Source organism: Argiope bruennichi, chromosome 2 (genome assembly GCF_947563725.1).
Source record: "Argiope bruennichi chromosome 2, qqArgBrue1.1, whole genome shotgun sequence".
NCBI classification, from domain to species: domain Eukaryota; kingdom Metazoa; phylum Arthropoda; class Arachnida; order Araneae; family Araneidae; genus Argiope; species Argiope bruennichi.
In genome coordinates this window covers 8,757,565-8,770,118 of record NC_079152.1, presented here as the reverse complement: position 1 = coordinate 8,770,118, position 12,554 = coordinate 8,757,565, and the positions used below count along the sequence as shown (strand labels likewise).

Below are 12,554 nucleotides of genomic sequence, written 5' to 3'. Positions count from 1 at the left end.
AATATTCAATGATATTTAAATATCTGTTATTAAAAGAATATCATGCAACATCGACTATTTTAATCTCAGATATTTATTTATAATTTTTTCTTAGAAAGTAGTATATATTTAGAAAAGATAATTCTAAATTATATTTTAGTTCTTAAAGTAAACTATTTAATAACTACTAAAGAAATCATTCTAGCAATTTTATCAAATATATAAAAGTAAGCAAAATATATTAAATTAAATCCGATTTTAAAAACATTAGGCTTACTTTCTTCTCTTTTTTTTTTCTTTTAGCAATTGCCAAAATCAATATTGTTTTTAATGAATTAAAACTTTATATGATACTTCTTGTCTATGTCTAAAATTAAAGATATTTCAACAAATAAAATTATAATAAATAATAACTTATGAAAATGGCTTCACCTTTTGTCTTCAATTTTTGCTTTTGAAAACATTAAAAAAAACATTAACAACAAATGTCTTAAAAATAATCTCAAAGATTTCTAATTTCGATATTTCTAAGAAATCATCAGAAATTAAATAAATTAGGTTTATGGAAGAAATTTCTTCGATTATGAGTGATTGTTTTTCCCCGTTGTTGCTTTCAATAACAATTGCGAATTTTAGTTCAAATTATAAATTATATCAAATTTTTGTTTGTATAATTTAGTGAATATAAACAACTGCAAGAAAACTTTTATTATTATGAGAATGGCAAATCTCAAAGGAGCATGGAAATTTAGGCAGTTTTCAGTTGAAAAAAAAAATCAAACTATTTTTTAAACTTCATGTACACAAAATATGTTATAAGAATCCTATCTCGTTGTATGAGCATTTGTATGAAGTATGAGCATGGAGTTTTCCAACATTTTACAATGCACAAAATTCAGATTTATTGGCAAAATAAAATCAAAACATTTTACATTGTTTTTATATACCAGATTTCAGATTATACACGAAGCCAAACTTTGTAAATGGTAAATTATCTTAATGTAATTAATTTTAAAGCAAAGAAAATTTTATGAATATTCAATTACTTTTTTGTAAAAAGAGCACATTTTTTTAGAATATATATATATGTATATCCCTATGACACAATGACTTAAATTCTAATGATTTAATTGAATGACTAAATAATATATATATATATATATATATATATATATATATATATATATATATATATATATATATATCCCTATGACTTAAATTCCAACTTTCCAATTTAAAATTTTGCGTTAATATTGTAAAATAATTTAAAGAATACTTCGTTTTAAGAGTTGCGATTCAAAGAACCAACAGGAGTGGTCTTATTTCCTATATTGTCAAATGAATTCACATTTTTTCGTTATCCGTATGACATTGGTGAACAATAGTTATAAAAGAGCTTATTAGAGGACTAACTTTGATGATTTTTTTGGCGATTAATCGCTCGGATAGGGTCAGTACTCAAGTATCAGAAAATCGATTGCGAGTTTTGGTCGCATTTTGTCCGAACGATAAAATATGGCACAGAATTACAATTGTGGATCTAGTTTCTAGTATTTAAACATTTCCATTTTTTTTTTTTTTTAGTTACCGGGTTTACATACTACAAATGGTCTACCCATTGATGAAATTGGATCAAAAATTGAAGCGTATCTTTTACACTGTATAAGCGAAATTTTGTATCAAATTTCATCCGTTTAGCAGAGATTTACTGTATATGAGTTTAATTCAAAATTTGAAAGATATCTGCAGATTTAATGCACAATCCATGTATCGAATTCCCTGTCTAACTTAAAGCTCGTTTGAGTCGTCGTGTTCTCGGACAGGTATGATTCCAAGAAGTTCTTTTTCGGATTCAAAGAGATCTGAAACATGGAAATTCGTCAAAACCTTGAATCAAGATTTCGGATATAAAATACATTCGGATACTAGGAAGTAAAAAGGAATTCCAGTGTAATGTAGTTAAATATGAAAATTAAAATTTTAAATTCTTTCATTTTTATTTCAGAAAGCATTGTTATTTATAATTCATTCGATGTCCTACACTCATGATAAATGTAATTGAATTAATTATTTAACATCCAACCAACTACACGCTACCTGATGATATTCCTGTGATGTTACATCTCTTTTAATCTTGGAAGAAGTTTATTAGATCCCAGTATCGGCTCGGATTATATGTTATATATCATGCGACGACATAAAATAATTCCATCAGTCAAAAATTCTATTAAAATGTAAATACGATATGATTGCTTTTTGCTTAATAGACATACGATCCAAACCAAGTATAACCATTGAATCTCCCACAAAAATGTCATATATCTTCAGACGAATTAAAGACTAATCTTTTATTAATACTTTAAAATATCTGCATATATTTCAAGGGACCGTTTCAAAATTGCCTTCTAACGGCAGCGACGTGCTATCGAACTCTCTATTAAAATGCGATGATTTATTTTAGCCACTGATGTAAAAGAATGTATTTATTATCATTTAAATGAAATATTAACCTTATTATGTCTGATATGTTATTGTTTTAGAGATATCTTATTATATCTGATATGTTATTGTTTCAGTTTATAAAGAATTCTATGTTACTCAATGAACTACTGCATGTTTTATATAATTTTTAAAATATGTTAATGCATAAGAAAAACTGTATATCGTTAATAATTGTATAAAATTTAATAATGACTAAGCCAATTTTATAGCAGAAATTTGTTTTAAATAATCTCATGTACATATTTCTTCTTCTTCTTCTTTTTTCCCCCTCCCTCTGATTTTTTATCTCAAGACGAATAACAATAAATATAATTCTTGTAACTGAATATATTGTGACGTTTATTATCCCGGCATCTATGTGTTCCTTACCCTAATGTTACACCACTGAATACATTGATCAATGATTAATCATTCCATGAAAGATTGGGATGTTTTAAAACTGCCAAATACAAGAACACATTCTTTTGACGGTCTTATTGACAAAGAAAAAGTATGGTTTTTATATGGTTTATATTTTTTAATGTGAGAAAGAAGTTTCAAATCAATGAGTAAGTCATATGAAATTCCATATAATGCTATATCTTTTAAGTTTAACTCATAAATAAAACTAAAATTAAACCAATTATTAAAAAAAATTTCAGCATCTTAATGAAAAGAAATGAATCAGTACCAAAGTAAAACGACAAAATAAAGACACTTCAGCAAGAGGATTAAATAGTTTTAACCGAAATGCAAACTATTTATAATATTATATTTTTTATGCTTGACTTATAATTAAATATGACTTTAAAGAACTTATAAATTATTTTTTACATTGTATTAAATAGAAATGAGTCAATATCTAGGCAAAATAGAGCCGTAAAGAGTTTTCACCTTGATGAATAAATGGTACTAACTCAAATGCAATTTCATTATGTTGTTACATCATGTTCTTAACTTATAAATAAACCTGCTTTTAAAGAACTTATAAAACATTTTTAACATTATATTAAATAGAAATGAATCAATATCTAGGCAAAATGAAGTGATAAAAAAGAGTTCAACTGGATGAGTAAATAGTACTAACTCGAATGCGATTTCATTATGATGTTATATCATTTGTGCTTGGCTTACAAGTAAACTTGACTTTAAACTTATAAAACTTTTTTCTAATATTCATTAAATATAAATGAGTCAATATCTAGGCAAAATGGAGCAATAAAAAGATTTCACATCGATAAGTAAATGGTACTAACTCGATTGCAACTTCATAATGATCCGACGTCATTTGTGCTTAACTTATAACTAAACCTGCCTTTAAAGCACTTAAAATGCAAACTCTTTTGCGGTTTTCGTTGCAGCTGCTTTTCTGGTCAATAACTGCATTTCGGCAAGATGTTACCCATGTGAACAAACACACAATTAAGCACACGATTATCAGCCCTTATGCTGTTTTGCTCCCAGACGTTCATCTTGTTTTGTCTGGATCGGTTATTCATTGTATCAAAGAGCCGTTATAGAAAGGAGGGAGTTTCACTTCCTTATACTCATTTTAGTTTGTAAAAAAAATTATTGGTTAATGCTTTGGGGGGGGGGATTGAATATGAAATAGTTAGGTATGAAGAAATTGAACACCATAATGCATGATGATCATAATTATTTTGATCATTTTAGTATTCATTTATATTAATATGATGATTAGTTTTTTAATCTATTTACTTATTACTTTTTTATTTGAATACGAGTAACTTATTACAAACGATTCTTCTAATTAAAAAATTAAGCAGTGTAAGGTTGATGAAAGTTTATTTCATTGAACTAAAGCAAATATTTTAAGATTAATAAAATTAAAGTTTTGAAGAGGAGAAATCAAATAGCCCTCTCTTCATTCTTGAATTTATTATTATTATTATTATTATATTCAAAATAAAGTTTTCTTTAAGATTTTTTTATAAATCTTGCCGAATCTTTGTTTTCCGATTAGAAAAAAAATGGAATTGATAGAATTGATGCTTTTTTCGTAACTTTCGTAAAAAATTATTTTTAAAGCAAAAACAGTTGTTTTATTCTATTTTGTAATATTAGTTAATAAAAAGAATTAATTGAACTACCACTAAAATTATTAAAGAAAAATTTTTTTTGATTCATTTTTGGGGAAGTTGTATATATATCTTATTTACAGAGGTTCATAGTATGTATTGAAAGCTCTTTATTAGAAGAGATCAATTCATTTACTTTTCAACATTGATCAGTTGCACACGATTTTCAGAAATGAGACTTGTCCAATATTTTTGCCAAGAGATAAATCTTCTTTAATCTTATAAGCAACTCAATAATATAAATAAACAATAAAGCATTTATTTATTGGCACAAAAGCCAAGATGCTGACTATACTGCGCCAACCAAATTTCATTAACTGTTTTATTATTGAATTATATTCTAAACTCAATATCATAACTCAGTAATAAAATAATGAATCAAATGGAATAAAATACTTCTATACTGAATAAATGATTCAGTAGAGCGTTCCTGAGATGCCATTTCCATTATATTTCCCTCATAATGTTATCAGACAATATTTGAAATATATGTACGCCTATATAGCCATTTCAGATATCAAATGGTCGATGTTAAAAAAATTTATAGCATAGAATTATTTTATTAATTATTTTTTTACAAATACTCAATGAAACAATATCGAAAAAATGTTCTTTTTAAGGGAAGATTTTATGCTATTTCAATAATTCTTAAATTATTATAAACTTATCATTCTGAAGTTAAAAAAAGAAAAATTAGAAAAATGAAAGTCTATAATTTTTCACAAATGAAAGTTTGAATGAAATCTTTTTATATACAACTATTTTTTTTGTTTGAAATAAAATAAATTTTAGATATCATTGCATCAAAATAATAACCATTATTAAAAAATAGAAAGAGAAAAAATTCGAAATTTTTAAATTATTACTTTTTTTTTTTTTTTGAGGAAGAAATATTGTTTCTTACCTATGGAAATAACTAGATACTCATCATTTGATAAGAAATTTCCGAGTATGCTGTTAATGGAACAGTTATAATTTTGTTCACTTGAATTCGATTTATTATAAAAGATTTAAGTGAACTCCCACATTTTAATTAAATCAAATAAATATAACTGTTTATATATATATATATATATATATATATATATATATCTTTAAAAGTAAAATAATTAATCTATATCTTTAGAAAAAAATTAATTTTTCATCCTTTTTTCAAACACGTGCTTTAAGAAAAAGAATCGCAAACTTTTGAATAAATTTCTTTGAGTTCAGTGCTTCTACTTATAATTTATTATCATTACAAGAACTGAAACGTGAAAAAAAGTTATGAGTGAAGTCTTTGAAATTGTTCATCAAATTATTTTATGATTTCAAGTCATGACGGATGACTTTTTTATGACTCAAGTTTAAAAGAGAAATAAAAATAGGAAAAATACTTTCAATATTAAATTCTAATTTTAATTATTAAACATTCATGAAGATAAAATTTTGATGTTCAAATTCGTTGTCAGAATGTATGTAGTGAATATCAAAGATATGTAATATGAGTACCTATTTTTGAGTTGATAGTTATAGTTTATTCATTATTATTCATTTTTATCTATTAATTTATTATTCATTATTATTCATTTTTGAGCTATTATTCATTTTTATCACATTAATTTATATGTAAGGGCTTAGTATAAAATATTTTTACTAGCCAAAACCTAATAATTTAGTATATTAGAAAGTAGATTAATAAAGGGAAATTTGATGATAATAGTTTAACTGATAAGCAAATGATTGTAACTGCAAAATAATTATTAAAATAACGTGAACCAGTTAAATGATGAAAAAGCAGCTATTTCAGTTTTTCCCTGTGGACCAAACGTCAAGGCACAGGTGCTTTACGCGTATCTTTTTCACGTTCTTTCAAGCTGTAAAATAAACTTGATAAGGATTCTGCCGAATGGCTCAGAATTCAAAATACTTGTCAAGTAACTGCAAAAACAAAGAAACGAAACGAAATAGGAAGGAAAAGATGCTGTTATTTTTTTTTTTTTTTTTTTTTTTTATTCAGTTATATATCGCTCCATTCCGAATGTGTGAAGAATACGAAATTTTCAGTAAAAACTGTTTTGTAAAAAGTGGAGAAATTAAACCACTATATTATGTCTTCTGCCTACATAAATGAGTTTTATCTGGTTGGAAATCGAGATCACTTAAACCGAAGTTGAAGATATGTAGTTAGTTATAAAGCATTTTAAATAATTAGCGAAACTCTTCTTTTTAGATTTTAATCTCATAAAATGGGACAAAGAAATAAAATTAAAAAAATCACGCAAGTTTAGAGTGATCAGCCAAGGTTAGTTTGAGTGAAGTTATGAATTGAATATGAAGAGGTTATTTTTTATTTTAAAAAGGAAAAGCAGGAGAAAGCAAAATATTCAGGTTAGAATTAAAATACGGAATCCTAAGAAATATTTTACTTGTTGCGATGTATTTAAACTGTATAAATTTGTAGCTTTTTGTTCAGAAATAAGATAGAGGATAGAAAATTGAGAACTTGACTTTTTATAAAATAAAAAAGGAATAAAAATGGATGCAGCTTAGCAATAGAAGGTTTAAATTAATTTTGAAACCAACCAGAGTGGTCTTCTAAAATTTTTTCAAATGCCCTCTAATAAAGATGTTTCCACCTCCGCATTTAAAATTGTAAGCATTGGACAAGACTATGAATTCCATGAGTTTTATTATTTATTTTCACACACGATAGTTCTGAGTTTCGTAGTATAATAAAGAACATCAGTACTTATATATTGACTAGACAGCATTGGCGAGCAGTAGTTAAGATCCCCATTTGGGGTAAATCTAGGATTTTTACTGAATCCAGCGTGAGATTATTGGCGATTTTTGTTGCCATTATTTCTTGGAATACGATTAATATACATATTACATGACAATCTTATTGTATATTCGTCACCTTTTTCCGACTACCTGAATTCAAACTTAAAGTGGCAACTGAAATTCATTTAAGTTATTTCGTTTTTGCGCTATTAAGCGTACATGCCAGAGAAAGCATAGACCTACATATCACTAATTCTTTGACAGATTTAGTTTAAAATTTATTTAGAATTTACGCAACAGATACTAAAAGCATGAAACGATTTCATTCACCTGCGTTATTATGTTTTCGAGTTTTCACATTTGTATGCCTGCAAGACGGTCAGTCTTTTGCATACGGTCAATCTCTTGTCAGAAATGCTTCCAAGTCTGATACGGATATACGTTAGAGATGATAAACCTGTGTACTAAATTTCATCTATACAGCTCTTTACGTTTATAATTATTGTGTTCGCTTATATTTGGGCAGCCCGACAGACAGACATTCTGTTATTAGATTTGATAGAAGTATACAAATTTGGTATAAAGAGCAAACGTGTACCGAATGTCTTTGAGTTAGATTTGGCATCATGTCTAACTCAAAGCAGTTTTGAGTTAGTCAGAGGGTCATAATTCCAAGAAATTTTTTTCCAAATTCGGAGAGATTTGTCAAAATCTGGAGTTCGAATTTCTATACGATCTTAAAACTTTCTCGTTGAATACTTCTAATACAAGAAAGTAATTATATATTTTTTAAATATGAAATGGATATATTAATAAAAGAAAAATCGGGTATTGAAGCTTCATTCTGAAATCGCAGAAATAACATATACATTTATCATTATTATTCCCAAAAATGTCACCTACGTTCACAAAAACATCTGCATTTTGAAAATTCTCGCATACCAAATGAAAACAATTAACTTTTTTACATGTAGTCAAACTGTATGCTGAATTATCATCTGTAAAATATATCATAAGGCATGTTTAATATTACCAGTTTTATGTTTAGAAAGAAAATTAAAGGCGCTAATATAGTGTAAAAATTACATGTAATAAACTGTATCGTCAACAAATAAATTATAGTATAAATTTAGATTGTTTTATATTATAGTAATTTAATGTCATCGGTCATAAATGCTGATTTTAAAATGATTATAAATTGTAAATTTTTACTAGGAAAAAAGGAAGATACACTATTCATCATGTTTTTATTTCTACTTCTATTGAAATGCTAACAGTACATTTGACTGATAACTTATCAATAAGGATTATTCATTAGAAATCCATAATAATAAATAAGAAAGATATAAGATACAGAGCTAAAAAAAGAATTACTAATAATATATTGTTTGAAAATGTGTTATCGAATTTTTCTTACTATATATAAACAAATCTATAAAGTTTTTTTATGTAATTACACATAAATTAATAATTTTATGTTTTATTAAATAAGAAGTAATTATTTCTCTTATTTAAAATTTATTTAAATAAAGCTTGAAATAAATATGTAAATTCTTACTCATTTAATTAGTCTCGGTTCATACAAAGAATTTAACATGCAATGATTGATGCAAGAAAATTTCAAAAAAAATGTGCGCAAAATGACACATGTGAGCAAAATGAAAGCAAATTCACTGTATTCTTTCTAAACGAAAAAAAGATATTTCGATATTTTTTTAATACAATAACTTAACGAAGTAAAATTAGTTTTTACTTCAATAAAAAGCAATCACGTTGAAAATATTTTTGAAATAACTGTAATAAGTATTTAAACATTAAAAAGAGTCAGAATCCTAATCTTATCAGAAATCCTACGGACCATGATGATTTAAATGGAAAACGGCAACTGTCAACAACTTCTTCAAAAACTTCCTGTGTTGCATCACGTGCAATAAATATTTTTTCCCGAAATAAATATCAATAAAATACTAAGAATTAAACAATTATGGTTGGGCTTTATTTTGATATGGAAAACACATATATCAATCTGTCCTGTTTAAAACACACAGCCTATAATTTGTTCTTCAATAAATACATCTTTAAAATCAGAATACAATAATAACAATGTGATATTTATATTTAAAGATATTATCACTTTATGCTTTTAAAATATATACTTAAAAAATTTTGCTTATTAAGGATTTCATTTGATTTTACTGTTATATGCATATGCTGACTACTCTATAATCATTTCTAAAGAAGGCGCAACAAAGAAACAATTTTTTAAAAACTGCAAAGCTACAGAGGGATAAGTATAGCTTAAAGCCATTTTCTTCTAGGAAATCCGGTTTTAAAGCATCGTGTGGATTATTGAAAAATTATTAATTATACACCCATCACATTTTTAGTAAGGAGCATAAAATAAGAGATAAACAAATATATGTAAGAGTTTTCTATTATACTGTAACAGTACATCTTTAAAACCTCTCGTAATATAACGATAGGGTTTTAATAAGCGCATGTGAAAAGCATTTGTCATTCAAAATTGAGGAGATCAAGCAATGTGAATATAGCAGAAACGATCACAGGAAATGCTAGTGTAATTAGGTACTATTTCTATGCCTATGAGACGTAATTTCTAAAATTTTGTAAAATACGAGAATATGAAAGCTAATTTTGATTTGCGTAACCATTTACTAGTTTAAAACATTATAGAACGTTTAAAATTTAACGAAAGAGTAAAAGAATCGGCAAAAATGCGCACCATCATAGAAGGTTAGTATTTCAATTATCATATAATATACGATTAGAATAATATTTTTTTCAATACAGTAATAATACGATGGTAAAAAAGAAAGAAAAATTTGTTTGATCTTCAATATTTAAAAATTAGAATCTGAACTATCCCACGATATATAAACATAATATTATTCATATTATTATATAGTAATAACTTAACAATGAAATAGTAAGAGGAATTTATCCAGTTAAAATATAATCCTACAAATTAAAAAAAAAGTCTGTTCGAATCATCGCGTAATATACGAGCAAATTAATATTTATAACGAAAATGCGTGAGAAATTTGTTTAATTAAATATTATATCCAAGTTTAATAAATGATATTTAAATCATCGCGTGCATATGAACAGATTACTATTTTTTTTCTCAATACAGTAGCAAGCTAGTAATGATTTAGAAAGAAAAAAAAATCTGTTTAGACATTATTATTATATTTAATAAAAGGTGTATAAATTATCATCTATTTGTAATATAAAAGGGGACTTTTATGTGTGTCAATCGAAATTATTTATTTCCAACCCGAAAGACAACTTAGACATCTGCATATTCAATGTCAAATCAGTGTTTACTTTATGAACAGCAAATATGTGTTAAGGATTTTTCAAAACGGAATAATGTAGAAATAATTTATTTAAACATCACCTGCGTGAATATAAAAATTTTTTGAGGGCATATATCATTTGGATATTGTAGATTAAAAACATTAATAGAACAAAGATCGGATCTGTCATTACATATTGAAACATTAACAGAACAAAGATCGGATCTGTCATTGCAGAATTGAAACATTAATAGAGCAAAGATCAGATTTATTATAATCATTTTTTTAAAAATAGAAGCAAATAATAATAAAAAAAACATAAGAAAAAAAGTTAGCGTAGCTCACATATCTAAATGTTTTAATGGCGGTTATTTAAATTATACTATAATATAAATACAAGACATTACAATAAATCCTTTTCGTGAGCGTATTATAAAGATAAATAAAATAGAAAGATTCAGAAACTATTTAGTTAAGTATCATCATCATGTTTAGAAGATGACAGCTTTAATTCTTTATAATATACGGATAGGATATAAAAGGAAATTACTTATACATCTCACTACGTTTTCAATGCAAAAACAATTTAAACCACAAGAAAGAACTAATCATTAACTAAGCACCATCTCCTTTCTTTAAATCCTCGTTCAGTATTCGCACAAATCATTACATTAAACACTATACGAGCACCTTTCGTAAAGACTTTCAAACCAGAAATAGAAAGAATTTCGATAGGCATCATCGTAGGCAAAATATGAATTTTTGAATCATTGTATGATATATGGGCAGGATAAGATAGAAAGAATTTCGCTAGGCATCATCGCTATGCTTAAAAGATAAGTTTATGAATCATTATATGATACATGGGCAGGATAAGATAGAAAACTACATACGATCGGGATTATTTTTTATGCCGAAATAAGTATTAAAGTTAAATCCTATAATAAATATCATATTCACTTATCTTACTGATTTTCAAAACGCAAGCATACGAAATCATTTAAGAAGACATCAACACTATGCTTAGAATCATTGTATGATATACGGACAGGATAACTAGATATTCCTGTCACAATTATTTTCCAACAGAGAAGCGACAAGAAAGAGTTAAGCGTAGGTAGGCATCATCTCCATGCGTAGGTGATGCAGGATAAGACCTATGCGACTGATACGCACATTACTTACCACCAAAGCCCGGTGACATGCAGCATGTAGATCATACACAGCAGGACGCAGAGCATTCGCCGGCAATCCATGGGGAGCACTCGGCACTCGAGTAAAAGACTCGATCGCGAAGCTCATCTTCTGTCGAAGGTGGAGAAAGCGCCGCTTCTTCGGGAAGGGGTCGGCTTCCAAAGTGTACTTCATTATTTATCGGTCGCATTCCCCGTTTCCTTCTCTGGGTCATTTAACACGGGACTATTCAACCCTGAAGCTTTTTTCGAATGAAGTGGTAAAAATGCATTGAGCCGTTTCAAAACAATATGGCATCACTCAATTGGACCCCCCCCCAACTTTTTTTGTAAAATAACGGGAGTTTTACACATACATTTTTTTCTGGTGATTTTTTTTATGTTAAAAGAATGTCAATTGTTTGTTCATAAGCATGTACTGCTGAATGTCGATGCATTCCTTTTGAGGATAAACAGTTTCCTTTGTTTACGTAAGCATTTCTTAAATAAACGATGGTGGGAATGTTGTATTTCTATGAAAGAGATGTTTTAAATTTAAAGGGGCTGTTCAAATCAAGTGCTCACAATTTTGAGCCATTTTTGACTTTAAAAAATAAAAATAAAACGCTACAAATCAATTCATTTATGATTTTTCCCCCCTTTAGCCTGGCATTAGTGGAAAGTAGATTTTCACGTTTTAATAAAGTTATTTTTATAAGATTAACAACAATTTTTTT

At 26.9% G+C, this 12,554-nt stretch overlaps 1 protein-coding gene across 2 annotated transcripts in view; it reads right to left on the bottom strand.

Moving 5' to 3' along the window:
- LOC129961918 (protein Wnt-6-like) overlaps nt 1–11,916 on the bottom strand; it is a 49,353-nt gene extending 37,437 nt beyond the window's left edge. The window contains exon 1 of one of the 2 annotated variants that reach the window (XM_056075555.1): nt 11,831–11,916. In XM_056075555.1, coding sequence (XP_055931530.1) covers nt 11,831–11,901 — 71 coding nt within the window. In that variant the 5' untranslated portion in view covers nt 11,902–11,916. Of the gene's footprint in view, nt 1–11,821 lie in introns of both variants that reach the window. The other variant, XM_056075556.1, reaches the window with a different exon arrangement.
- Nucleotides 11,917–12,554: the final 638 nt, after the last annotated feature.